The 26031-nt window shown below is 42.1% G+C and overlaps 1 protein-coding gene across 2 annotated transcripts in view; it reads left to right on the top strand.

Annotated features, from left to right (window-relative positions):
• The first annotated feature begins 807 nt into the window (after positions 1 to 807).
• Positions 808 to 26031, top strand: part of ZNF84 (zinc finger protein 84) — a 41810-nt gene continuing 16586 nt past the window's right edge. The window contains exons 1-5 of one of the 2 annotated variants that reach the window (XM_003421269.4): positions 808 to 1277; positions 7446 to 7572; positions 7848 to 7943; positions 11991 to 13298; positions 15900 to 15904. In XM_003421269.4, coding sequence (XP_003421317.3) covers positions 1245 to 1277; positions 7446 to 7572; positions 7848 to 7943; positions 11991 to 13298; positions 15900 to 15904 — 1569 coding nt within the window. In that variant the 5' untranslated portion in view covers positions 808 to 1244. Of the gene's footprint in view, positions 1278 to 7445; positions 7573 to 7847; positions 7944 to 11990; positions 13299 to 15899; positions 15905 to 19858; positions 19943 to 23165; positions 23370 to 26031 lie in introns of those variants that run through there. The other variant, XM_064271966.1, reaches the window with a different exon arrangement.

The following is a 26031-nucleotide window of genomic DNA, read 5'->3' as shown; positions in this document are numbered from 1 at the left end:
CTCCTTGCCAATCCGGATGCCGTTTATTTCTTTGTCTAGCTTAATTGCTCTGGCTAGGACCTCTAGCACAATGTTGAATAAGAGTGGTGATAAAGGGCATCCTTGTCTGGTTCCCGTTCTCAAGGGAAATGCTTTCAGGCTCTCTCCATTTAGAGTGATGTTGGCTGTTGGCTTGGCTTTGTATATTATGTTGAGGAATTTTCCTTCAATTCCTATTTTGCTGAGAGTTTTCATCATAAATGGGTGTTGGACTTTGTCAAATGCCTTTTCTGCATCAATTGATAAGATCATGTGGTTTTTGTCTTTTGTTTTATTTACATGGTGGATTACATTAATGGTTTTTCTAATATTAAACCAGCCTTGCGTACCTGGTATAAATCCCACTTGGTCATGGTGGATTAATTTTTTGATATGTTGTTGAATTCTATTGGCTAGAATTTTGTTGAGGATTTTTGCATCTATGTGCATGAGGGATATAGGTCTGTAATTTTCTTTTTTTTGATGTCTTTACCTGGTTTTGGTATCAGGGAAATGGTGGCTTCATAGAATGAGTTAGGTAGTATTCCGTCATTTTCTATGCTTTGAAATACCTTTAGTAGTAGTGGTGTTAACTCTTCTCTGAAAGTTTGGTAGACAGATCCGCCTTTTGAGGGAACCCTTTCGGTAAACCTACCCTGCGCAAAGCCTTCTGGGAGATGTAGTTTTTTTCTGGCACCGGCGCCGCGATGCCTGACGCAATTCCTGTGCGCCGAACCGACGCTGTAGTTTGTGCGGCGCCTGCAGGGGGTGTCAGTGGACCGTAGCTGGAGCGCCCGGACTGATTTTCTCATTGCTGACCCAATGGATGCACCCAGTTAACCTGGCCCAGAGGGTCCTGGTTAGACCAGGAGCTAACAGTCTGTACCCCCCACGGTGGACCCGAGGCTTTGAGCCGGTGCGGCGTCGGCGCCCGCGGTCTCCGGGCCGCGGAGCGGTGCACCCTCATCAGCCGACTCCTGTCCAGGCCCCGGAGTCGCCTGTCCGCGCGCGTCTCTTGCTGGGGAGAAGCTGAGTGGCCGCGTCCCTCCGAGGAAAGGTGTCCCATCTCGGGACGGGCAGGCGCCCGGTGCCCGTGATCCTTTCTCTGGGGCGGGAGAACCGCCGGCCGGGTGCCTGCTAGCCTGGCCGACCGCTGTCCTCACAGTTCTCTGTCGCAGCCCTCGGTCCCTTCGTACCCAGGTGGCGCGCCCGAAGCTGAGCGCGGGATGGCCACCAGGTTCCGGACGTCTTCGTGTTGGGTAAGTAGGGACTTAAAATTTTGAAAAGCTGACTGGGAACAGAGGGTGAACACATTCGTCTCTTCACTGTCACAGCCAGGTCCTGAACTCACGTGCCCCCTGCCCCGTCTCTCTGCCTCCAGAAATGCGTCTTGTCTTTTGGGATTTTCTGCATGGGGCTCTGTCGTTCAACAGTTAGACTTTACTGCCCGTTGTGGACTTTGAACTGTGAGGGGAATGAGGCTTCTTGTTAAGGGAATGACCCCATCCCTCCTCCACTTCGCGTTTTGCGTACACATTTACTGATCCGGATCCTTGGAGCCTCATTAGGAAAATCACCCACCTCTTCGTTCATTAAGGAAACCCTGGTGGTGTAGTGGTTAAGTGCTACGGCTGCTAACCTAAGGGTCGGCGGTTCGAATCCGCCAGGCGCTCCTTGGAAACTCTTTGGGGCAGTTCTAGTCTGTCTTATACGGTCGCTATGAGTCGGAATCGACTCGATGGCACTGGGTTTGGTTTTTTTGGTTTTGGTCATTAATGTGTTCACATGTACATTTACCAAGTGGTGTGTGTTTTTGTGCGTGAGTGCGCATGCTGGACCTTGGGGTGGGTGTTAGTCAGGCAAAGATGAGTTATGTACTTTCTTTGTTTTTGTGGAGCTGTGGTTGGGTGGGATGAGAATCAAGGACACAGTGAACACAGTTACAGGTGAATGAATGGGTAGGGAATGGAGGCACGAGTGATTGGAGGAGGAGTGGGCCTGTGAATAGCCTTGACTGTCTAAGTGATTGATAAGTGGGGGAGAGGGGAGAGTTCCCAGTGTTGATGATTTCTAACCAGGGGGAGACAGTGGGTGGTGGTGACATTTCCTGAGACTAGGAGCATTTTTAGGAGAGGTGTCCAGGGGACTGAGTGCAGCATTGTAGGTGTGGAATTGGCAGTGCCTGTATTTGAGTTTGTAGCTCAGGTCAGAGGTCTAAATTGGAAGTGATGCTTACTAAAGGTACCTATGTTATTGGAGGAAGCCCTGAAGGCATAGTGTTTAAGTGCTACAGCTGCTAACCAAAAGGTTCACAGTTCGAATCTGCCAGGCGTTCCTTGGAAACTCTATGGGGCAGTTCTTCTCTGTCCTATAGAGTCGCTATTGGTCAGAATCAACTCAACAGCAACGGGTTTGTTTGGTTTTTGGGTATGTTATTGGAAACTGAGGATGTGACTGAATTAGCTGGGACCATAGTAATAGATCACTGAAGAGAACTGAGAATACTGGTGGCAGTTACAAGAAGGGACAGGTAGTGGATTCCCCAACTTGGAGAAAAGAGAACTTCAGTAAAGGGCACAATATAAATGCCTCACAAGTATTTTATAAGACAAAAGGCATTTGTTAGATTTGGGAACTTGTAGGTCTTAGGCAATTTTTCCAGAGCAGAGAGAGTGTTGGAGGAAGGGGGTGTGGATGGTAGCTTTGTCAAAGGTAAAGGAGTGCAGCAGGGTGCCTTGCATTCGGCTGTAGACAGTGTCACGTAAAGAAAGGTAGGGAGAGTGCAGGCTTTTTAAAGGTGGGCAAGTGTGACAGGAAGAGTTAGGTGCCAGGTAGAAGGGAATTTAGTGAGGTGATCTGAGTGACACAGAATTAACCTAAAAATCAACAGACTTTTTACTTTTAAACAGTAACTATTTACGACAATGAGAAAATATTCTATTTATAATAGCAATTGTAAAAAAGATAAAATAATAAATGAACTTAGACGTGTAGGACCTAAATAAAAAAGATTTAAAAACTATCGAATGATCCTAGTGACAGCCGCCACATTGTTAAGTGCTTTATATGTATGAAGTCATTACATTCTCCTGACCCTCTGAGGCAGGTGTCATATCCCCACTTATAGGTGAGTGAACCTGCTCCAGGTCACACAGACAGTCAGGGATATTGTGAGACTAGCATAGCAGAGCTTGGATTCGCACCCATGGCAGTACATCTTTAGAGTTTGTGCTCTGATCTCCTTTTAGACCTAAAAGACATTTTAACAGATGAAAACTGTATTTCCTTGTTTTGGAGGTGCATGTATTTATTTAAAGGAGCTCTGGTGGCACAGTTGTTAAGCACTTAGCTGCTAATTGAAAATTTGGTGGTTTAAACCCAATAGCTTCTTTGTGGGAGAAAGAAGTGGCAGTCTGCTTCTGTAAAGATTACAGCCTTGGAAACCCTATGGAGCAGTTCTACTCTGTCCTGTAGGGTCTCTATGAGCTGGCATGGACTCAACAGCAACAGGTTTGGTTTTTTTGGTTTGGTATTTAATAAACATTTATTGACCATCTTTTATGCCAAATATTTTTGTAGGGCATATAGTGGTAAACAAGGCTGACAAGGTCTGTGATCTCATGGAGGGTGTATTCTAGTGGGGGGAGAACAGTTATGCACAGTATGATCCCATTCACATAAAACAAAACATTTTTTAAAATGTCGGATTAAGTATACCTGAAATGCACCCCTGTTAAATTCATAGGAGTAATTTTAGTCATTAAAAAAATTTTAAATACATTTGTGTCTGAAAAGAATAGAAGATTTCAGCAGACGAAAAGATGAGAGGCACACTAGAGAGCAGGAAATGTAGGGAGCCCTAGTGGTTACCAACTGCTGGGCTACTCACAGCCAGGACACAGGGAGGCCCCAGTCACAGACTTAAACCTATCAGTAGAGAAAGAGCTAAATAAAACATGGCCCATTTATACTGCAGGATATAAAATGGTGCTATTAAAAGGGTCAGACTAGATCTATGTGTATCACCATGAAGAAATCGAAAATAAATTTAAGGGAAAATTAAAAACTGAACAATTTACAGAGGAAAAGAACACATAATACTGTATTTTTCCCATGGGAAAGGAGTGGATAGAAATCCTTGATGCTACTAATTACTTGCATGTAGGCAGAAGGGGGAGGTCCCTGGGTGGCACAAACAGTTAAGTGCTCAGCTAAATGGTTTGATTCCACCCAGAGGCACCTAGGAAGAAAGGCCTGGTGACCTATTTCCAAAAGATCACAGCCATAGACAACCCTGTGGAGCACTGTTCTACCCTGAAACACATAGAGTCTCTGTTATGGATTGAATTTTGTCCTCCCAAAATAAATGTTATAAATCATAACCTCTATTTTTCTTTTTTTATGCCTGTGGCTATAATCCCATTTGGGAATGGGTTACCTTTGTTATGTCAATAAGGGAGGACTAATGTAGGGTGTATCTTGAGTAATCTCTTTTGAGATATAAAAGAGATTAAACAAGCAAGCAGAGTAGAGATGGGTTAAGAGAGATGCCAAACCACATGAAGATTGCCCAGGAACAGAAACTCAGAAAAGACAAGGACCTTCCTCCAGAGCTGAGAGAGAGAGAAAGGATTCCCTAGAGCGGGCATCCTGAATTCGGACCTCTAGCCTCTTAAATTGTGAGAAAATTAATTTGTTTCTTAAAGCCACCTGTTTGTGGTGTTTCTGTTAGAGCAGCATCAGATAACTAAGACAGTCACCATGAGTCGGAATCGACTCAGTGGCAACTAGCGTGTTTTTTTTTAACCATCAATGCAAAATACAGAGAAAAAGGACTGGAAGGCTGTACAAGTGGAGAGTCATTTTTTTTTTTTTCATGGGAAGTTGAATGGGAGGAATGAAAGAGTCTTTTTAATGTGAATGTATTCCTGGAGTAATTGTGTCGGTAAAATAAGAAGGAAGTGGAAGGGTGAAGGGGAAAGGGAAAAGGAGGGAAAAGAAATAAAGAAAGCCTGTGGTGGGGTGTGGAGAAGATGAGGTATGCAGGCAAGAGCTGGCTTTGAAAGGAGGAGGGATACTGGCAACTGGAGTTAGGAAAAAAGTAGAGGAGGAAGGGAAGGAGGGTAACGCAAGGCTGGATTCCAGATCTCATAGCCTCTGGTGAGAGAGTGACTTCCAGAGAGCTGAAGACACACAGTCACTCCACTTTGCCTCATCACTTTACTCCTATTTTTTCTCCAGGCAAAAAATATTTTTGAAGATACATGTATGTGATTATATTATATAGATTTTCCTTTGAAGTTTTTTTTTAACTTTTTTCTTTAGTTCTAACATAAGTTTGTCGTACTCTGGTGGCTTCTATGTTGCTGTGATCCTGGAAGCCATGCCGTCTGTGTTTCAAATACCAGGGGTCACGCATAGTGGGCAGGTTTCAGCAGAGCTTAGAGACTAAGACAGAATAGGAGGAAAGTCTGCTTCCAAAAACCAGCCAGTGAAAACCCTGTGGATCACAACAGAGTATTGTCAGATATAGTGCTGGAAGATGAGTCCCCTAGGTTGGAAGGCACTCAAAACACACAGCGGCTGCCACAATGGACTTCAGCACACCAGTGACTGCGAAGATGGCGCAGGACCACACAGTGTTCCTTTCTGTTGTACGTGGGGTTACCATGAGTTGGAGATATATTTTCCAAGTGCTGGTATATTTAGAAATGTCTTTTATTTTCCCTTATCTTTGCCCCTTAGTTTGGCTGGATATAAGATTTACTTTTCCTCAGCACTTTAATGTTTATCTCTCTCCCATTTTCAGGAAGTGCTCTTTTCTTTCTCTCTGGTTTGTTATCAGATATTCTCTCTATACCTTATTTCTGAAGTTTAGTTACTCTTTGCTTAAATTTTGACTGTTTTAAAAAAGCAACCTTGCTTTTCAGTTTGTATGGTTTTTCAATGTGAACTCCCATATTATTTTTCACTCCTAGAAAATCTTCAGCCTGTATTTCTCTAGGGATTGCCTATTATTTCTCTATTTATATAAACCTACACTGGCTATTCTTATCTACAGAAGGAAATTCCAGGTTTGTTCACAATCTGGCCCTTACCTTTGCTCACATCGTACCCCCTCCTCTGTTTCTGAAATATTTTTAGTTCCTTGAATTTACCAGGGTTTTACCACACGTCCTGTGTAATGCTTGCTTCTTGTACAGGGACTGCATGTTGTCTCTCGATATTATTATTTTTTCTTCCATAATAATAGATTCAGCAGTTTTTAGGTGGCCACATGGGCAAGTAGAACAAAGACTACATTTCCGAATCTCCCTGTTATTTCTCCCTCTGAGTGCCCTTCTTTGCCGTTGGTTAGGATGCAGATGTAATGACTGGAGCCTTTAGATACTGGGAGATCACCAGACTGCCTTCAGACTCCTAGAAGTGGGAGAAAGACTTGTTTCACTCACTGCTATTTATTTTTCTGTTGCTCACAGTTGGACTTAAATTGTCTCCTGAATTGCCCTTTCCACCCCATTTTCTTGGGGAACACACCGTGAATCATGTTCAAGTGACTCTCTAACCTGACAAATTTTTAGAATTGTTCTCTTCTCCATTTCTGTCACAATTATACCCAGGGTATGTTTTTATCAAAGACTCATAACATCTTATTTCATTTGCACAAATAGGTGTTTGTTTCCCTCTCCAAGACTGAAGGCTTCTTGTGAGTAGAATTGTGTTTTATTCATTGTCTTAGTCTTGTAGTGCTGCTATAACAGAAAGACCGCAAGTAGATGGCTTTAACAAGGGGAAATTTATTTCCTCACAGTAAAGTAGGTTAAAAGCCCAAATTCAGGGTGTCAGGTCCCGGGGGTGGCTTTCTCTCTCTGTCGGATCTGGAGGAAGATTACTTGTCCTCAAACTTCCTCTGGTCGAGGAGCTTCTCAGGAGCACGGACCCCGGGTCCAAAGGATACACTTTGCTCCTGGAGATGCTTTCTTGGCGGTATGAGGTCCCCCTGTCTCTCTGCTGGCTTCTCTCTTTTATATACCTCAAGAGATTGCCTCAAGACACAATCCAATATCGTAGACTGAGTCCTGCCTCACTAACACAACTGCAGCACATCCTCTCTCATTAACGTCCTAGAGGCAGGATTTACAACCTAAAGGAAGATCACACAACACCAGGAATCATGGCTCAGCCAAACTGATAAACACATTTTTGGGGGGACATAATTCAATTCATGACATTCATCTTGATATCAGGACCCGGAAGAGTATCTGGCACATAGAATCTCAACCTTTTTTAAAAATTCTTTCACAAAGTAAAACTGGGCATAGGAGGCCACCTGTGGAGGAACTTTTTCTCATTTCCCAGTTCCTCTGCACCTTGTCCACGTCACCTAGTGCAGTTGCATCGGATTGAATGAGTATATATTATTACAGGGATTATTGTCATTCACGGATGTATCTATGGAGTTCACCTGGGAAGAATGGCAGCTACTGGATTCTGCTCAGAAGTACCTGTACCAGGATGTGATATTGGAAAACTATAACAACCTAGTATCAGTGGGTAAGTACAGCTTTTCTGTTTAACTGAGACTGTGAATCATAACTTGCCATCCTCTTTTCTTTTGTAGCCTCTGAAGTGCTAATGATTATGCACTTGAACTTTAGAGGTCAAATGCTCTTAGTCCCTATTTGGTTCTCACTTCCTAACTGAAATCTTTCCCCAAGTGCAAATGAGCAGCTTAGTCTTGTAGCTCCTGATGCCATGCCTTCCCCATCTTCAGATTCCCTGAATCCGTAGCAGTGTGGCCCAAATCCTTTATGGTTTTCCATTAACAGGATATCACGGTAGCAAACCTGATTTAATCTTCAAGTTGGAGCAAGGAGAAGAGCCGTGGACAATAAATGCCAAACTGTCCAGTCAGAGCTGTCCAGGTGGGTGAGTGAGGACCAGGATGCTGGGAGACGTGGAGGTAAAACCACTCTTACAGTCACTGATGTGATATTGTATATGGAAAGTTCTTAAAAATCCTCTAAACACTAAGCTGACTCAGGACAAATACTATGAGTGCCTCAGACAAGAAATGACTGTCATTTCTACACATGTGGGTTTTCTTCCCTTGGCTTCTCCAACTTTGCTCAAATCTTGCTTTCTCAGTTGTTTCCCTCTTCCCACAACCTTTATTTCTCTGCCTTCCTTCCCATGGTCATGAACTTCTGTTATTAGGCATCCAAGCCTTCAGAAATTTTCTCTTAGTCTGACTCAGGCCCCTTCTACTACCCTTGTATTTGTTTTCTCTTTTGCTTTTTGCTGTAAATTCCTTAGACTGTACTCACAGTTCTACTTCCTTCTCTTACCGCGACCCTTTTATGGTATTTCATTTCTTCTCTTTCTCAAATTGATCACTTGGAAATCAAGACAGTTTACTTTCTTGGGCACTTTTCTTGAAAGATTTTGACATCTAACCTGGTGTCACCTGTACTATTAAGTGCTTTCACACAACTTTCATTTCCTTGGCTCCTACCTTTCGCTTGAAGTTCCCCAAAGGGTTTCTTTCCAAATTCTTTATTATAACTCTCTGTATTGTAACTCCATTGAGCAGCTCTTCCTTTCTGAAGATTAGCGGTTTCTTCTCCCAGTGTTGTAACATTACAGTTACGTCCTCATCCTCTTTTCTCTGCACTGGGCTCCTGGGTTCATGTGCCTGCAGAACAGCTCCCTGTGTGCTTTCCCAGTCTTCAACCTCAGTTTCGGAAATGGGGGTTAACTTCCAAAATAACCATCTTCCTCTGTCTTCCCACTTTCATTATGGCTCGTACACTTCTAGTCCTGTATCCTGGCTTCTGTGGACTCACCTTGAATACCCTTGCCTCTCATTCTCCTTTATTCATGTTGCTCCTATTTCTTTTATCCTTTGAAAAGTGTATTTTTGTACCTCCTGTCTTCTCAAGTTTCACCCTGAAAAACCAAAAGAAGAACAAGCCCATTGCTGTCGAGTCGATTCTAAATCATAGTGACCATGTACGACAGAGTAGAACCGCCCCATAGGATTTCTGAGGAGCGGCTTGTAGATTCGAACTGCTGACCTTTTAGTTAGCAGCCGAGCTCTTAACCACTGTGCCACCAGACTAGACCAGTATTATCTCACCCTGGGACAGCTCTAATTCTTAGCTGTATTTGAGAATTCTAATTTTCTCCTTTTGATGTTGCTTACTGTTTTTTTTAGCCCTCTTTACCTGACAAATATATATTTCATTCCTGTATCAGGATGCTTTAATTTGAAAATCCATACTTCAGCCAGGCTTAAACAGTAAGGAATTTATAATCATAAATGACAAATGTCTTCTGTGCAGCAGCTCTACGGTGACTTAGTTCAGAAGCTTGTTGATGTCGGGAATCAAGATTCCATCTATCTCTCTACTTTGTCATCCTCAAATGTTACTATCCTTGGTAAACCCCCTTCAGCGTTGTCAGGTAGGTGCCTCAGTTACAGGCATCACATGTAGACAAAACAGGAACCAGTGGAATAAGTTCTGTTTCTTCCTGAAAAATAGCTGTTTTCATCAATGATCAGAATCTTTCCTAGAAGCCTGCTAGCACGCTTTCTGTAGAATTCACCTGCCATCATCCCCTGAGCCAGTCAGAGTATGGGTAGCCCTAATCTGATGTGCCCTGGGGCCCTGAGAGTGGTACCCTCCTCTGTGGTGGTAGCCTCACAAAATCAGGGCTACCTACAAAGAAGGAAGGAAAATGGTTTTGGGTAGGAAATGAACCGAGTCTGTTATTGCCCACCCTGTGAGATATTCAACACAACTTGCCCTTCTTTCCTCTGTACATGTTCAGAAATGCTCATCTTAACATGAAACATAATATCCTTTCTCCAAAAGGAGGCAATGCATGCTCTCATCCTGGACCTGAATCCACTTTCAAGTCCAGGATCTGCTGGATCTCCTGGAATGTGTGCAGGACTGTCAGACTTGACTTGAAGGTATGAGATGAAGCCTTTGTGATATGAGTTGATGCATAGTTAAAAGACATGTTGTCCATTCCAAACACACCCAGTGGTGGAAAAGGAACAGGGACACTGTAATAGAAACTCTTCTTTCCATAAGGGAAGGATGGAAAGCAACCATCATTCCTGGTCCATTGTATCCCTCGTCTACATAAAAAAAAAAAAGACTCTTGCCCTAGCATTGTTGTAGTTTTCTTGGTTGGCCAGTTTTGCGGTCCGTGGTTCTGCTCTCTAAAATGATCTCCTTGCCCGTTGACCGATGTGGGTTCCGGTCCTCCTCTGAGAGGACCTTCCTTTCTGTTGTCCTCCATGGCTATATATGAGATCAGCTTTGGGGGCATTGAAGGTTGAACAATCATAGGTTGTTATTAGACCAGGATTGGGGTTCCCTCAAATACTAACTTAGTAGACTTCCAGACATTATTCTTTTTTTTCTGATTAATACCATTAAGCCAATAGCAGAAACCCAGAGTCTTAGCTAGACATGGTCCTTAAGCCTGAGGATTCCTCTCTTCTGTGTTCTTCTCACTGCTCATTCTTGTGGTTTGTGGCTTTGGCTTTCAGGCCCAAACCATAACCCGAATCATGCCACCACTCCTGGAAAGAGAATGTTTAGCAGAGGTACTAAGGAAGTAGAAAAACTACTGGATATCCTACCACAGTAATCTTGTAATGAGATGATTAAGTGCTATCCAGATGTCAACTTTCTGCTGTTTTCCTTTAAGCTCCTTGTCTATTACCTCATCATTATATTACTGTTTGGGCCTTGTAGATGGCCTTTCCCATTCTCTCTGCACCCCCTGCCTAACTTATAACCTTATATGTACTTGACTTCAGGGTTCAGCTTTAGTTCCCTTTGTCTGTACTTGTCCCATAGATAATCTCATCCAGGCTCATGTCATTTAACACCTTTTATATGCTGTTGATGCCTATCTTTCACTGAGCACAGAACTTAGATCCAGCTTCCCTATTTGCTATCTTCATTTGGATGTTTAACTGATCTCTCAAATGTAATAAAATGCAAGACCAATTCCTTGATTTTTTCTCTAAACAGTTTTCTCCCCAGTGCTTTCCACCTCCTTGTTGCTGAGGCCTGAAAACTAGGAGTTATTAATTCTTCCCCTTTTCTCAGCTCCCACATTCAGTCCCTCAGTACATCTTTCTAGTTCTATCTCTACATGTTTCATATTTCCTCAGCTCCAGATGTATAGTCCAAACCACTATCATTTCATGCTAGACTACTATAGTAGCTTTCTAATCTGTCTATACCCTTAACCAAACTGATGTTTTAAAAACAAGGCATGTCAAGTTTTCCTCCAATTAAAACCCTTCGGATAAAATGGAAGCATTTTACCATGGTCTTGTATAATTTGGTTCTTGCCTTCACTGTCTTCACTAGTGAGTCTTAGGTATCCTGGCCTTTTTTCCCTTTATTAACCATGCCAAGCAGGCTCCTACCTCAGGAACTTTGTACTTGCTGTTCCTTCCATTTGGGATGTTCTTGCCCATAACTTTCTTATGGCTCACTTATTCTCATCTTTATGGCCTTATGATTGTCACCCTTCCTAAATGTTATACCCTAGTTTTTCTGTCTCCTGTGAATTCGCTTCTTAGGTAAGTTAAGTCTGACAGTAACAAAATGCTGATATAAAATAACGAGCACTTGGCTCCTGGGTGTAAGCTAGATATTTTAAACCTCAATTTTAAACACTAAAAGCCATTTTTGGTCATTAGTAATTCACTACTCATATCCATGAGAGGAATTGGTTTGGAATGGTTCTATGTGTTCCCCTTGCTCCCTCGCCTACATGGTGTGTCACATGTGCAGCTGGCCGATGTTGCTTTTTAACCAGTGTTGTATACCTGTTGCCAAAAGAAAAAGACTTACTACATGGGAGTTCTAAAGTTCTTTAATTTCATATAAGGTACATGTTATGATTCAAAAAGTATGGTTTCTTTTTCTTTCTAGAAGGTTGGGAAGAATGGTACCAGAAAAATCAAGATGAGCTTGAAAGTATTGAGAAAGGTTATGCTTGCAGTTCATTTGGAAAACTTCATCTGAGCACAAACCATGTTTCTTCAAGACAAAGACTCCCTAAGTATAACACATATGGAAAAAGTTTGACACAAAATTCAGGTTCATCCAGCACCTATGTAAGGAAGAATCCCGATAAGTTTTGTGGCTATGAAGAATCTTATTTTTTTAAGCATCAAAGAGCTCATACAGTAGAAAAAAACTGTGTATGTAGTGAATGTGGGAAAGCTTTTCGTTGTAGATCACAGCTCATTGTACATCTCAGAATTCATACAGGAGAGAGACCTTATGAGTGCACTAAATGTGAAAGAGCCTTCAGTGCCAAGTCAAATCTTAATGCCCATCAGAGAGTCCATACAGGAGAAAAACCCTATGCATGCAATGAATGTGGGAAAGTCTTCTCTTTCAGGTCACAGCTGATTGTTCATCAGGAGGTTCACACAGGAGGGAAACCCTATGGTTGCAGTGAGTGTGGGAAAGCCTACAGTTGGAAGTCACAGCTTATTCTACACCAGAGAAGTCATACAGGAGTGAAACCCTATGAATGTAGTGAATGTGGGAAAGCCTTTAGTTTGAAGTCACCATTTGTTGTACACCAAAGAACTCATACAGGAGTGAAACCCCATAAATGCAACGAATGTGGGAAAGCCTTTAGGAGTAAGTCATACCTGCTTGTACACATCAGAATGCATACAGGAGAGAAACCTTATCATTGCAGTGATTGTGGGAAAGCCTTCAATATGAAGACACAACTTGTCGTACATCAGGGAATTCACACAGGAAATAATCCGTATGAATGCAGTGAATGTGGGAAAGCTTTTGGTAGGAGGGAACAGCTCACTGCACATCTGAGAGCTCATGCGGGAGAGAAGCCCTATGGATGCAGTGAATGTGGGAAAGCTTTCAGTAGCAAGTCATACCTCGTTATACATAGGAGAACGCACACAGGTGAGAGACCGTACGAATGTAGTTTCTGTGAGAGAGCCTTTTGTGGGAAGTCACAGCTCATTATACATCAGAGAACTCACTCAACAGCAAAGCCGTATGAATGCAATGAATGTGAAAAAGCCTATCCTCGGAAGGCATCACTTCAGATACACCAGAAAACTCATTCAGGAGAGAAACCTTTTAAATGCAGTGAATGTGGAAAAGCCTTCACTCAGAAGTCATCCCTCAGTGAACATCAGAGAGTTCATACGGGAGAGAAACCATGGAAATGCTCTGAATGTGGGAAATCCTTCTGTTGGAATTCAGGGCTTCGTATACATCGGAAAACTCACAAGTGAGAAATGTGCACCTGGCATGATGAAGTGAACGGTAGAAGTATTCTCACAGAAGCTGATCCTCAGGAGACTTCAGATGGTCATATAGACAGGATATACAAGCAGGAGGTCCTGAAAATACGCTCATATCAGATGAGTTATCTATTTGGAATGTGTGTATAAAAGCTTTCAAAAGTCATCCAAATCTCTGTAGATAAGAGAATAATTGAGCAGTAAATGTACCAAGTGTAGTAGCATCATTATGAAGACTTAATTCATAAGATTCATCCTGAGAGCACCTTAAAATTTAATGAATGGGAAAAGCATTTTCCCACAGAAAGTGTGTTACATGGAAAGTCACATTCCAGATTTGAAGCTATGTTTTTGTAGGGTCAATAAAATATCAATTATAAGTGATAGATTTTTTTCATAGTAGAGTATAAAATTGTTCCTTTTTTAATGTGTAAACAAAGTAATGATCAGGAAAACAGCAAGGAATATATTCTGAAAATTAAGGGATATTTTGTTTGATACTTTCCTGTGTAACACTAAATAACATTTAAAAAATTTTTTTTGGTATTTTTTTAACGTAAGTTCTTATATTTGATAGTTTGTGGAATAACATCCACCAACGTTGTCTATATTAAATGCTAAATATCAGCATTGCCTTTTTATTTCTTAGTAATATAACTTATAATTAAAGTAATATGGCTTATAACAAGTGAAACACTTTTGCTGCAAATAACTTTTTACCTCTTATTCAGCAGTCTACAGAAGTGGGTGTGGCAGTTGTTACAGGGCCGCCTTAACAACCCTCGTAATGGATGTTTACTATATTTGAGCAGTTCAGTATCTATTCTCCATCCACTAATATGTTCTCTGTGGAGAAACGCCTCTCTGTTGTGTGAGTCCTTGTGGCAGTGTCTTTCAGGTTGTCCCTTCCACTAGCCAAAGGTGAGCATTCTCACTGTTGGGTAACGGTAATGTCTCATCCAGGGTTTTTAGTCTGTTCTTCAGTCTCACATGAACCAGAGGGGAAAGGTGGGAACTCATTTATTTTACTACAGAATTCTATTGAGATCATCATTAGTTCCTGATAAATTGATTCCCACAGTAACTTTGGGTATTGCCCCTGGCTTTCTGGCCTCTGTGCTTACAGTATCTTTTAAATAAACATTTTTTTCTGCTTAAGAAGAATGAGCTTGTTTATTATAACCTACATGTTCTAATTGATAAATTGTTGCCTTGGAGTAGTGTAGGTAACAAACTGTTTAAGAAAATCAGGGTTTGTGGATTAGGTTTTTCCAAGACAGGGACTTTTTAGCCCATAATATGAGATAATGTTATTGCTTGTGAACACCTAGACTCTTGTGGCCCAGCCTTGATGATAAGATTCTGGGAAAACTGAGGAACTACTGCCATGGAATAACTTTAAGATTATGAGGTAAGGGGCTTCACTGGCTAATGCAAGACCAGATCAAGCACTGGCACGTGACAGGAAGTACAGAAACCAGAAAATGTGTGCTAAGGTAGAGGAAGGAATGGTAATGCTTTGAGAAATCATTCTTGATTGGATCCATTATGTGTCCCCCACAAAGCCTGAGCCCTGTCCTTCATCAAGATCCACAGAAGTGTGTTACTGAAAGCAGCAGTCGCTTCCTGGAGTGGGAAGGTGAGTGGGAAAATCTACAGTTCAAACCATCTTCTCTGGTTGGGAGGACACTGTTCTGTCAGAAGGCTGGCAGTGACCCTTAACAAGTAGACTAGGTTGGCTTGGTCAATCTAATAGAAAGGTAGGGTTAGTGTGGTAATCAGGGCTCCAATTAATTTTTAATTTTGTGCTCTTTAGGAATGGAATTCAGTCAACTAAAACATTACTTGTAAAATCAGAAAATCTGATGTGACTAACGGACACTCTGAGAGACAAAGGGCCCCTGTCCAGCTCACATACTTAGTTAAAAATCAAAGAACCAGTGTTCCTTGTTAAAATTTAAAGAAACAGTGTTCTTTGAATTAAGCATAGGCCACATACAATTACAGAGTTCCTGGGTGGTGCAGGTGGTGAAGCACTTGACTACTAACCAAAAGGCTTGTGGCTCATATCCACCCAGAGGCACCTCAGAAGAAAGGCTTAGCGATCTACTTTAGAAAAATCAGGCATCGAACACCATATGGAGCATAGCTCTACTCTGATACATACAGGTCATCACGAGTCTGAACAGATATCAACTAGTTTTGTTTTTCATATATAATTGAAGGAAAATTGTAGTGATGTGAACCTTCTTCCTAATGTTTTAGGGTGCCTGTACTATAACCTAAGTAGCTCTTTACCTTTCAGAGTCTCTTGGATACTAACTCTGCCCTCATACATCAAATATTACTGTGATCTGTGGACCAAGTGGGAACTTAACAGGATAAGTGGAGTTGTAACTCAAGGTCAACTTGTGGTAAGGCTTTTGGGTCCTTGAATCCCATCCAGTGGTTATTTCCCAGAATGCACTACAGGGCATGGGACCTAAAATTGGAACCTTTGATATACTACTACTAAAGCTTGATCTACAAACCAGTGGCAGTCTGTAAGCATTTGTAAATTTTAACAGCCATGTGACATTGTTGCTACATCTGAGGGGATAGTTAGTGAACTCTCTGCATTGACAATGTTGTAGACCTGTCACGGTGCGGGCAGGTTTGTGCAGTGATATGCATGGTTTCAGTTTTAGGACCCATGTGGGGAAAACTGACAAACCACTGGCCAGCCTGGTAGGGAATTAGGACGCAACATCTGCATAAAGCCACACCATCAGGGGGCTGCGCCTTAGAGAAAGGGGGAGTAAGAAAAGTCTACCCATGACAAAAGGACAAGGAAGTGTGTCTTGGATTATATACTGTGTGGGTGCATATTTTATTTGCGTCATGCTCAGTTTAAGGTCCCAATTCATACCTGCTGCAAGTCCAGCAATATCCACACTATCAAATTAACATAAAAATTGATTCTAGGCTTGTGATACCCTTAAAACTCATTGCTGTCGAGCCGATTCCAACTCATAGCCCACCCTATAGGACAGAGTAGAATGACCTTATAGGGTTTCCAAGGAGTGGCTGGTGGGTTCAAACTGCCAACCTTTTGGTTAGCAGCTGAGCTCTTAACTACTGGATTCTGATATAAACACAGAGCCAGACTATGTCAAGATGAACACTCCTACTCAGGCTGCACAGGATTCCCACAGGCAAGCCTGACTAAATAGCAGCTCAAAAAGCAAAATGATGAGAGGAGGATACAGTCCACAGTGATCATGGTCTGTGGCAGTCATTGGTTACCAACTACCAGAGTATCTTTTTCTTGTTAAAAAAATCCACACATTTGGTATCAGGTAGCAAAATCCACACGGAAAGTGGAAAATCCCATACCCTTCTGCCAGTAATTGGTTTAGGAGTCATATCGGAGGTCCTGCCAGTGATACATAATAGAAATCTGCTGGTTATTTTCTGGGAGTGGTATTACTCCTAGTAAAGGTGAACACAAGATCATTCCCCCAGCTCTTTCTGCTTTCTGACACGGCTGTGTGACAGTGTGATCTATAGCAGTCACCTTGTGATCAAAAGGGGAGAGCCCCCACCGGGAATGGCAGTAGGGAAAGGTGGCAAAATTATGGTCCTTGGTAACATAATCGAGTTGCTCAAGCTACCCTGGAACTATTCTTTTGAACTTAGTGTGAAATAAATATTGTCTTTAGTCTTCATCTTACTTTTAGTTGGGGATTCTTTTACTTATGTTGAAAAGTATTCAGATAGAGCAGTGGGTTCAAGAGACAGGAATATAACTCTTAAGAAAGATAATAAAACAATATGAGCTGTTCAAAATTATTAGTCATAAGACATCAGAACCATAAAAGAATAAGATGCCAATAGGAACAAATGCCAACCTTACAAAGGAACCTGTAGCAAACACAAAGTGGGTAATACTTTAAATTCAGTATTTTTTTACTCTCTTTTTTCACCAATAGAGTGTGTCTTGTTAGCACTTTTAACCACCAGCTACATTAGGTTTTATGTCTGTATGATACTCCAGATTAGCATTTGATTGGCTCACCTCTTGAAATACTGTGGGGCTTTGTTGGAACCCAGAGGTTCCCCATTCCGGTGGGATTGGTGACTTGAGGGATGCTATCCTGTTCTGGGTCCACTACTTTTAGTTTGTCTCAGTGGTATTTATGGTACCACAAATACACATGCTGTGGCTGACATAATCATAATTGTGGCAAGTATTTATATCTTCAGTGGCATGGGCATCAGTTATTGGTTTGTGGCAAATGAACAACTAGAAAAAAAGAAAGGTAAAGAGAAGACCAGTGTTGATGTTGCTGATAAGCTAAAAGATGCCAAGAGCACAGTATTCTAGGTAGAGGGGCACAGAAGGAGCTCCTGAAGACGAGAGTCCAGTGTGAAATTATGGGGATGGAGGCTAAAAAGAGGAACTCTTTTTTTTTTTTAATCGTGCTTTAAGCAAAAGTTTACAAATCAAGTTAGTCTCTCATACAAAAACTTATATACACCTTGCTGCATACTCCTGGTTGGTCTCCCCATAATGAGACAGCACACTCCTCCTCTCTACCCTGTATTCCTGTGTCCTTTCAGCCAGCTCCTGTCCCCCTCTGTCTTCTCATCTCCCCTCCATGCAGGAGCTGCCCACATAGTCTGATGTGTCTGCTTGAGCCAAGAAGCTCAGTCCTCACCAGTATCATTTTCTATCCCATAGTCCAGTCCAATCTCTGAAGAGTTGGCTTTGGGAATGGCTCCAGTCTTGGACTCACAGAAGGTCTGGGGACCATGACCTCTGGGGTCCTTCTATTCTCAGTCAGACCATTAAGTCTGGTCTTTTTATGAGAATTTGAGCTCTGCATCCCACTGAAGGAGGAACTCTTGACCTGACTAATAGAATGTGTCTTGTTAGTTGAAAATATTTCTCCTGGCATATATTCTGCCAGTAGTGCTTTATGAAAATCGGGCCAGGTGTTGAAATTTTTGTTTAATTTTTGACAGCAGTCTCGATTAGATACGCCATAAATTGTGGGGCAAGGGCTGAGAGAAGGAAGTGGCTTTTGTTTTTCTTTTTAAATACTGGCCATAAGCAAAGAAAACATTTAGTATTAAGAACGTTTGAAATACAAGCAAACAAAACAAAACAAAACAAAAAAAAAACAGGCATACTTGGACAAATCTAAACAAACCTGTACTTAAGGAAATGATCATTTATATTTGGGGAGAACAACAACAACAAGAAAGAACTAAACCCTAGAAAGCAATAGCATATGTACCACTGGAAGAGAGCAATTCAAGTTATTTGTAGGAGCGTAGAGAATCACAGAATATTAGACACTAGGGGAGGCCTTAGACTAGGAGACCCACTTAACCACAAGTAGATGCAGGAGTGCTCCCATGACCAAGCGATCCGCCGGTTATCTCTAACACGTATTCCACCACCTAGAAGCTGCTGGTGTGATAGAACACTGAAGTGGCCTGCTGAGGGTGTAAGTACCAGCTCAGAGGAATACTCTTATGAGCATAGGCTGTCACCCTCCAAGATGCAGTCGACACATTGAATTAAAGGCTTTCATATAGCACTGATTCCTCAACAGGAAGAATATATGGATCCAGTAACCCAAGGGGTGGAAGGAGTGGAGCCTCTCACCGTCACTCTCTGTGAACCATTGGGAGACTTTGTCCTTCCTGTCCCTGCAACCCTGGGCTCTGCAGGGTTAGAGAACCCAGTTTGCAAAGGAGACATACTTCTGCCAGAGGATACAGTAAGATTCCCACAGTTATAAACTATGGCTACTGCCTGGCCACTTTGGATTCCTGTGTCCAGGGACCGTCAGGCAAGAAGATGAATTGCTGTAAATAACCTTGAGAAGTAAAAGCTTCTGTTACCATACTGGTGTCAAGGAGAAGTATGTGTGGTTCCAAGTGACGTACCTGGGCGCTACAGGTACTCCCTTGCCTAGCTGTCACGGTAAATGGAAAAGGGCTGCAATCCTGGCCTGAAAAAGGAGTGGCGCAAACCCATAAGGGAGGAGGGGTCTGGTCATTGTAACCGGGTAAACCACTGAAGCTAGCGGGGATGGTGACTGAGAGTGAGGGGAATCTAGACTGAAGAGTAGAAGCTAAACAAGGCCAGGAGCCATTGACTTGACTTCCACTCATGGGGAACCCGTATGTCACAGTAGAGCCTTGCTCCATAGGGTTTTCAATGGCTGAGCTTTTGGGAAGGAGATCGCCAGGTGTTTCTTCCTGAGCGTCTCTGGGTGGCTTCCAATCGCCAAGTTTTCCGTTAGTAGATGACTGCTTAACCATTTAAGCAACTCTGGGACTCCTTTTAATCTTAGACGTTTTTGTTTCCTCACGGTTTCGTGCTCACAGACCCACATTTCCGGCAGCTGTGCTCTCTGAGGCGTCCCCGGCGTCTCTAGGCGACCAACGTTTCCGGGAGTCAGGGACCCGACGTGCCGCGCAGCACCCTGGGAAGTGGGGCTTGAGGGGCCGCTTGCTCTCGCGCAGGCGCACTGCCCGGCCGCCGAAGCTCGCGGATGGAGCCTCTTCCCCTTTGTCCTCCGCGGCCGCTGTGGGGTGAGTGTGTGGTGGTGTCGGGGGCAGGGGCGGGAGGGGGTGTGCGCGGGCCCCCGCCCCACCCGGCGCGCTCTGCTCCGCGCGCCGCCGCCGGGAGGGACGAGGCCGCCGCTGGGGCCGGACGGACGGGCGGGCGGCTGAGGGGCCGGGAGTCGGCGGAGGGCCGTCCGCTTTGGGCTTCGTGACGGGGACCTGGGGTCGGGGTTCGGGGAGACGGAAACGTCCGCAGACCGCCAGCGATGGGGGAAGGGTCGTGGGGCCGACCGGCCCGGGCCGGGCGCCTCCGGGCGATTCGGGGGCCTGGGGCGCAGCGCTGTGGTGGGCCGCAGGGGTCCGGCTCGCGGCTGGGCCGGCGGTTCGGCGGGCCCGTGGAGCGACGGTTTCGTTAGGGCGTTTTGGAGTCCTTTTGGCGGCGATGGGGCTTCGAGGGTCGGGAGTGGAGGGGTCGTGAGGAGTGTGCCTGGGGGCCGGGGAGTGAGAGGGGCTCGCTGCTCGCGGCCGAGAGCCCCCACGCCCTTTTCAGGAGCCTCGCTCCTCACCGCCTCGCTCGGCCCGGAGCTCTTATGTCTCTGGGGTGTTTCAGGTTGGTTTTTAACTTAGAGATGCTGCCCCCGTGGTGGCGCAGTGGCTGAGAGCTCGTCTGCTAACCAAAAGGTCGGCAGTTCGAATCCACCAGGCGCTCCTTGGAAACCCTTTGGGAAAGTTCTTCTCTGTCTTGTAGCGTCTTTATGAGTCGGAATCGACTCGATGGCAGCGGGTTTGGTTTTTGGATTTGTTCCCATGGGATACAACCGTCCCTGGATGTCTTTGTCTCGGACTTCAAGTCAGGACGGATTGAAGTGATAGGACCCGTGGCTGAAGAGAGAGTTTGTCGTCAAGTGTCTGCTTCTGCGGTGCATCGCTGGGTCCCTGCTCTCCCTCCGCCGCCCTCGTCATCCAGCACAGCCCTGCTTTCATGAACAGAGTTTTTTTAAGGATCTCTCTGCTTAAAAACAACACCACCTGCCCACCTACCTTGTCATGCTCTTTTAATTATTTTAATTTTATAACTTATGTTAATATTTTATTGGGACAGTTCACACATTTCCAGAAATGTACTACTTGCTCCTGTTTTTCCTTCCAAATGGACTTCAGAATTACTTGTTAAAGGGAAAAAAATGGAGATTATGATTGGAATTGGCTTAAATATATAGCTCATTTTGGGCTGAATTATCTTTTCAGTATGAAGCCTTCTTCTCCCAGGACAGGACCAAATTATACATTTACTTAAGTCTATTTTTATAATCCTCACTGGTGTTTTTAGTTTGTATCATATGGGTTTTGCATATTTCTTATCAAGTATATCTGTATATTTTGTATATTTTACTATGAGTAGGATTTTATTTTTATTGTTTTACGTAAAAAAGCTGTTGATATTATAGGAAATCGTTTGACCTGGAAAGATGTTCTCTATATAGTGGGGAAAAACAAAAACAGTTTTTAAATGTTGACGGAGTCAGAATAGTTCCCACCATCTCTTTAAGAATGGTTATCTGTGCTATGATAGAGTTATAGGTAATAATAGTTGTTTCTTATTTACCTTGTATGCCTTGTTACATTTTACTGTCATGCTTTTACATTTGTAATAATAATTATGGTTAATATTTATTTAATGATTACTCTGTGCCAGCTACTGTTATAAAGTGCATATATTATCACAATTTAAGGTGAAAAGGAATAATCTATTGCATAACTGGGAGAAACTTCAGTGTGCATTTCTGAGTTGGTGTTGAAGTTTAAATCACAGAAAGTCATGAAAGGAAAGGGCTTGGAGTCTTAAGTGCTGCTTTTTAGTATGATAAAGGGGTGAGGCAGGCTGTTCTTCATTCGTTTTCCTGTGGGGATAATATGACTGTGTACATGGAAATAAGAGCTAATTCTGGGATTTGTATGTGTGTGTGAAATAACATTATGATTTTGATAGTAAATGCCTTGAACACAGCAGGAAGGAGAAATAACATTCCGGTTTGCTGCTTAATTACTGTGCAGTTATGGGCACACTCAGTCCATCTGAGTCTCGGTTTTCTTTCTGTAAAATGGAGATTATAACGTTAAATCCCTTACAGGGTCATATGTGAAGATTAAATTGTGAAGTGCTTAGTATTTTGCCTTGTGTATAGAAAGCACTCAGGTGTAAGCTGTTATTGCTTTTACAAGGCATTGTGTTTATCATATTCCTTTTAAAATCACATCCTCAGAATTCAATTTTGAGGTCCACTTTATCCTCACCATTTTAGCAGGTACAGATAGGAAGGCTCAGAAGGCACAAAGGGAGGAAAAAGGCAATGATATATACAAGGACGACAATAAATATCAGTGTATTGAATTCTTAAATTAAAAGACTCTTTGGATTTTAAGAAAACACAAATTTGAGTTCTAAGCTGCTTATAAGTGAGGAATATAATAATACTGAAATTTTAAATGTAGTTGGATAGAGGATGGTATACCAGACAAATGTTAACCAAAAGAATGCTGATGTTGACAGCTACGTCTAAGATAAAATAGGTTTTAAGACAAAAAGCATTATTTAGAGATTATGTGATGATTAAAAAAAAATCATCCAGAAGTATTTAACCAACAACGTAGCCTTAAACCAAACAACAGAATTACAAGGAAGAAAAGTGAACAGTCTGTAATCATACTGAGAGATTTTAATACATCTCTTTTAGAAATCGGTAGAATTTGCAGACAAAATTAGGAAGGATATAGAATAATTTACTAGGAAGCTAATGCTCAGAAAGATACAGTGTGTTCATTTGTTTTTGACCAAAGTCACATAGCCAGTAAAGGGAAAAGTTTGATTGAAAATCAAATCTGCTTTAATACAAAATCTCATAAACTTTCCAAAATTCCATCTGCCTAAAATCCAGTTGTGTTTTAGTTCATAGCACCTATTAAAGTGATTTGCATTTCAGTGTCCATAGTGAACATTGGGCAAATCTCAGAGTTACTTCATTTCTGGTATTTCTTTATCTGTTTTCAGAGCCATAGGCTTCTACTTTGTAATTAAGAATTTTGGATTCTTTTATACTGTATCTAATTCCTGTCCCTGATATCCCTTTTTCTGTTATATAGAAATTCACGCTCTGGATTTAGATTATCATAAATCCCTAGTTCCTATCAAGAAAGGAAAAGATTTTAGGTACAGTGCGAATATACCAGCTAAAATGTGTTTGTCCTCAAGTCCACAGATCCTGATTCCCCAGAAATAAGCCTGCTTGTGTGAGATAAGAAAGGAAGTCCTGGAACTAGGAGTTTATTCTCAGTGTAGAAGACTTAGCCACTGAGGTAGAGGCAGAAGAGACGCAGGAGAGAGCAGCCTGACTGACCAATGATCTCATGTGGGCAACAGAAAATGACCATGTTACCCAAAAAACCCATGTTACAGGTGAGTTGATTTTTGTTCCTTATTTTTCAATGTAGTAGAGAAAACATGTAAGTCTTATAGTTTAAAAATCAAGATTAGAGAAAAATATTCTAAGAATAGAATATCAGGATTGGAACAGAGTTGGAGCAGTGATATATCAACTATAGAATCTTGTCAAGTTCCTAAGGTTGAAATTTTTATGTCATAATATCCTACAAAATTATTAAATCTGACCTGCAAACTTGGATCTGAAATTTTTGGCAGCTATAATAAAGAATTATGAGCATTTATGAATTGTATTGTCCAAAGGAAAAAGCAGACTAATTCCTCATACAAAAAACAACAAAAAAAACCAAACTTGTTGCTGTCTAGTCGATTCCGACTCGTAGTGACACTATAGGACAGAATAGAACAGTCCCATCGGGTTTCCAAGGAGCAGCTGATGGATTTGAACTGCAGCCATAGCTCTTAACCACTGCGCCACCAGGGCTCCAATTCCTCGTGGGAAGTAAGTATTTCTTGATCATTAGGCATTGATTTTTTTCCTTGATGGACTTTGAATAAATGATGCAATGGTTAATGTCCTCTAGAGAAACACTAATAAATGCAAGGGTTTTGTGGCCATTTCTCATAGTATTCCTCGGAGTGTGAGCCAAGGGTATAATGCGAAAGCAAAGCTTAGTGACCGTAATTATCTTACGTACATTTTTAATTGTAAAGCACAATTCGTATGCAGAAAATTATATAAAGTATAAAAGTACAAATCACCATTGAGTTCAGGAAATAATACATTTCCAGCCCAAATGAAGCTCTTCATGTGCCCTCCTGACAAAGGTTAACTAGGATCCTGACTTTTTTGTGACTTCTTCTTTTCTTTTCTTTGTAGCTTGACCCTTGAGTGTGTATTCCCAAACACTATAGTTTAATTTGTGGGTTCTTTTGGATTTTCTCTATATGCAGTCATCCATTTGTGAATAAAGACGGTTTCACAGCTTCCTTTTCAATATCGATACTTTTTTCCTTGCCTTTCACAGTATTGGCTAGAGCATCCAGGAGCATGTGTGGTAGTAGTATTGGGAGCGTCTTGTTCTATACCTGTACTACCCAGTGTGGTAATCACTAGCCACGTGTGGCTATCTAAATCTGAATAGATGAGATTAAATAAAAATTAAAATATCAGTTCCTTAGCTGCACTAGTCACCTTTCCAGTGCTCAGTAGACACTTGTCACTAAGGACTGCCGTATTGAGGAGGGCAGACATAGAACCTTTCAGTCATCACAGTCAGTTCTGTTGGACAGTGATACTGTAACCTTGAAGAGGTAAGTAGTCAGCATGTGAGCATGAAGCATGATGTTAGCTGTAGGGGTTTTTTTTTATAGGTTATCAGATTAAATTCCCTTGTGTTATTAGTTTGTTGGTTGTATTTTACGATGAGCAGGTGTTCATCAGATACCTTTTCTGCATCTGTCGAGACGATCATGTGGTTTTTCTCCCTTATTCTGTTAATGTGATTAATTACATGGATTTCTGAATGTGAAACCAACCTCGTGCTACTGGAGGAAAGCACATTTCACTGTGCCGTGATAGGCTCTTTATACACCTGATTCAGCTTGCTATTATTTTGTTAGTTGTTTTGATTTTATGCTATGAGTTACTTGCGTGTAGTTTTGTTGTGATTTCTTTGTCAGGTTTGGTATCAGGGACCTACTGGTCTTATAAAATGAGTTGTGAAGTGTTCCCTTTTTCTCTGTTCTTTGAAAGAGTTTGTATAAGATCGTTTTATTTCTTTCTTAAACGTTTGGAGTAGTTCACCACTGAAACCATCAAGGGCCCTGAGTTGTTTTTGAGGGAAGGTTTTAAATTGTGGTATTAATTTTTTAAAGTTATAGGTCTATTCAGATTTTCTATTTAATCTTGTATCAGTGTCTTTTATCTAGTGCTACTATAACAAAAATACCACAAGTAGATGGCTTTTACAAAGAAAAATTTATTCCCTCACAGTCCATGAGGCTAGAAATCTGAATTCAGGGTGACAGCTTCAGGGTAAGGCTTTCTCTCTCTGTCAGCTCTGGGGGAAAGTCCTTGTCATCAGTCTTCCCTGGTGGAGGAGCTTCTCAGCACAGGGACTCCAGGTCCAAAGGACGCACTATGCTCCTGGTGCTGCTTTTCTGGTGGTATGAGGTCCCCATGTCTCTCTGCCTTCTCTCTTCTATATCTCAAAAGAGATTGATTTAAAACAAAGCTAGTTTTGTAGATTGAGTCCTGCCACGTTAATATAACTGCGTGTAATCCATCCCGTCTCATTAAAACCATAGAGGTAGGATTTACAACACATAGGAAGATGACATCAGATGACAAAATGGTAGACAATCACACAATACTGGGAATCATGGCCTAGCCAAGCTGACACACATGTTTTGGGGGACACAGTTCAATCCATAACAGTCAGTTTGAGTACATTGTTTTTAAAGGAATATATCTATTTCATCTAAGTTGGCCAGATATGTTGGCATAAATTAATTCATAATGTTATCTTTTTTTACAGCTTTATAGAGGTATAGTTTACATACCATAAGATCCACCTGTTTTAAGTGTATAATTCAGTGGTTTCCTAGTACATTTAGAGTTGTGCAACTAGCAACACAATCCAGTTTTAAAAGACTTCCATCACTCCAAAAAACC

Source organism: Loxodonta africana, chromosome 19 (assembly GCF_030014295.1).
Source record: "Loxodonta africana isolate mLoxAfr1 chromosome 19, mLoxAfr1.hap2, whole genome shotgun sequence".
Classification (NCBI taxonomy): domain Eukaryota; kingdom Metazoa; phylum Chordata; class Mammalia; order Proboscidea; family Elephantidae; genus Loxodonta; species Loxodonta africana.
Note: the sequence above shows the minus strand (reverse complement) of the source record. Positions and strands in the feature narration are given on the sequence as shown.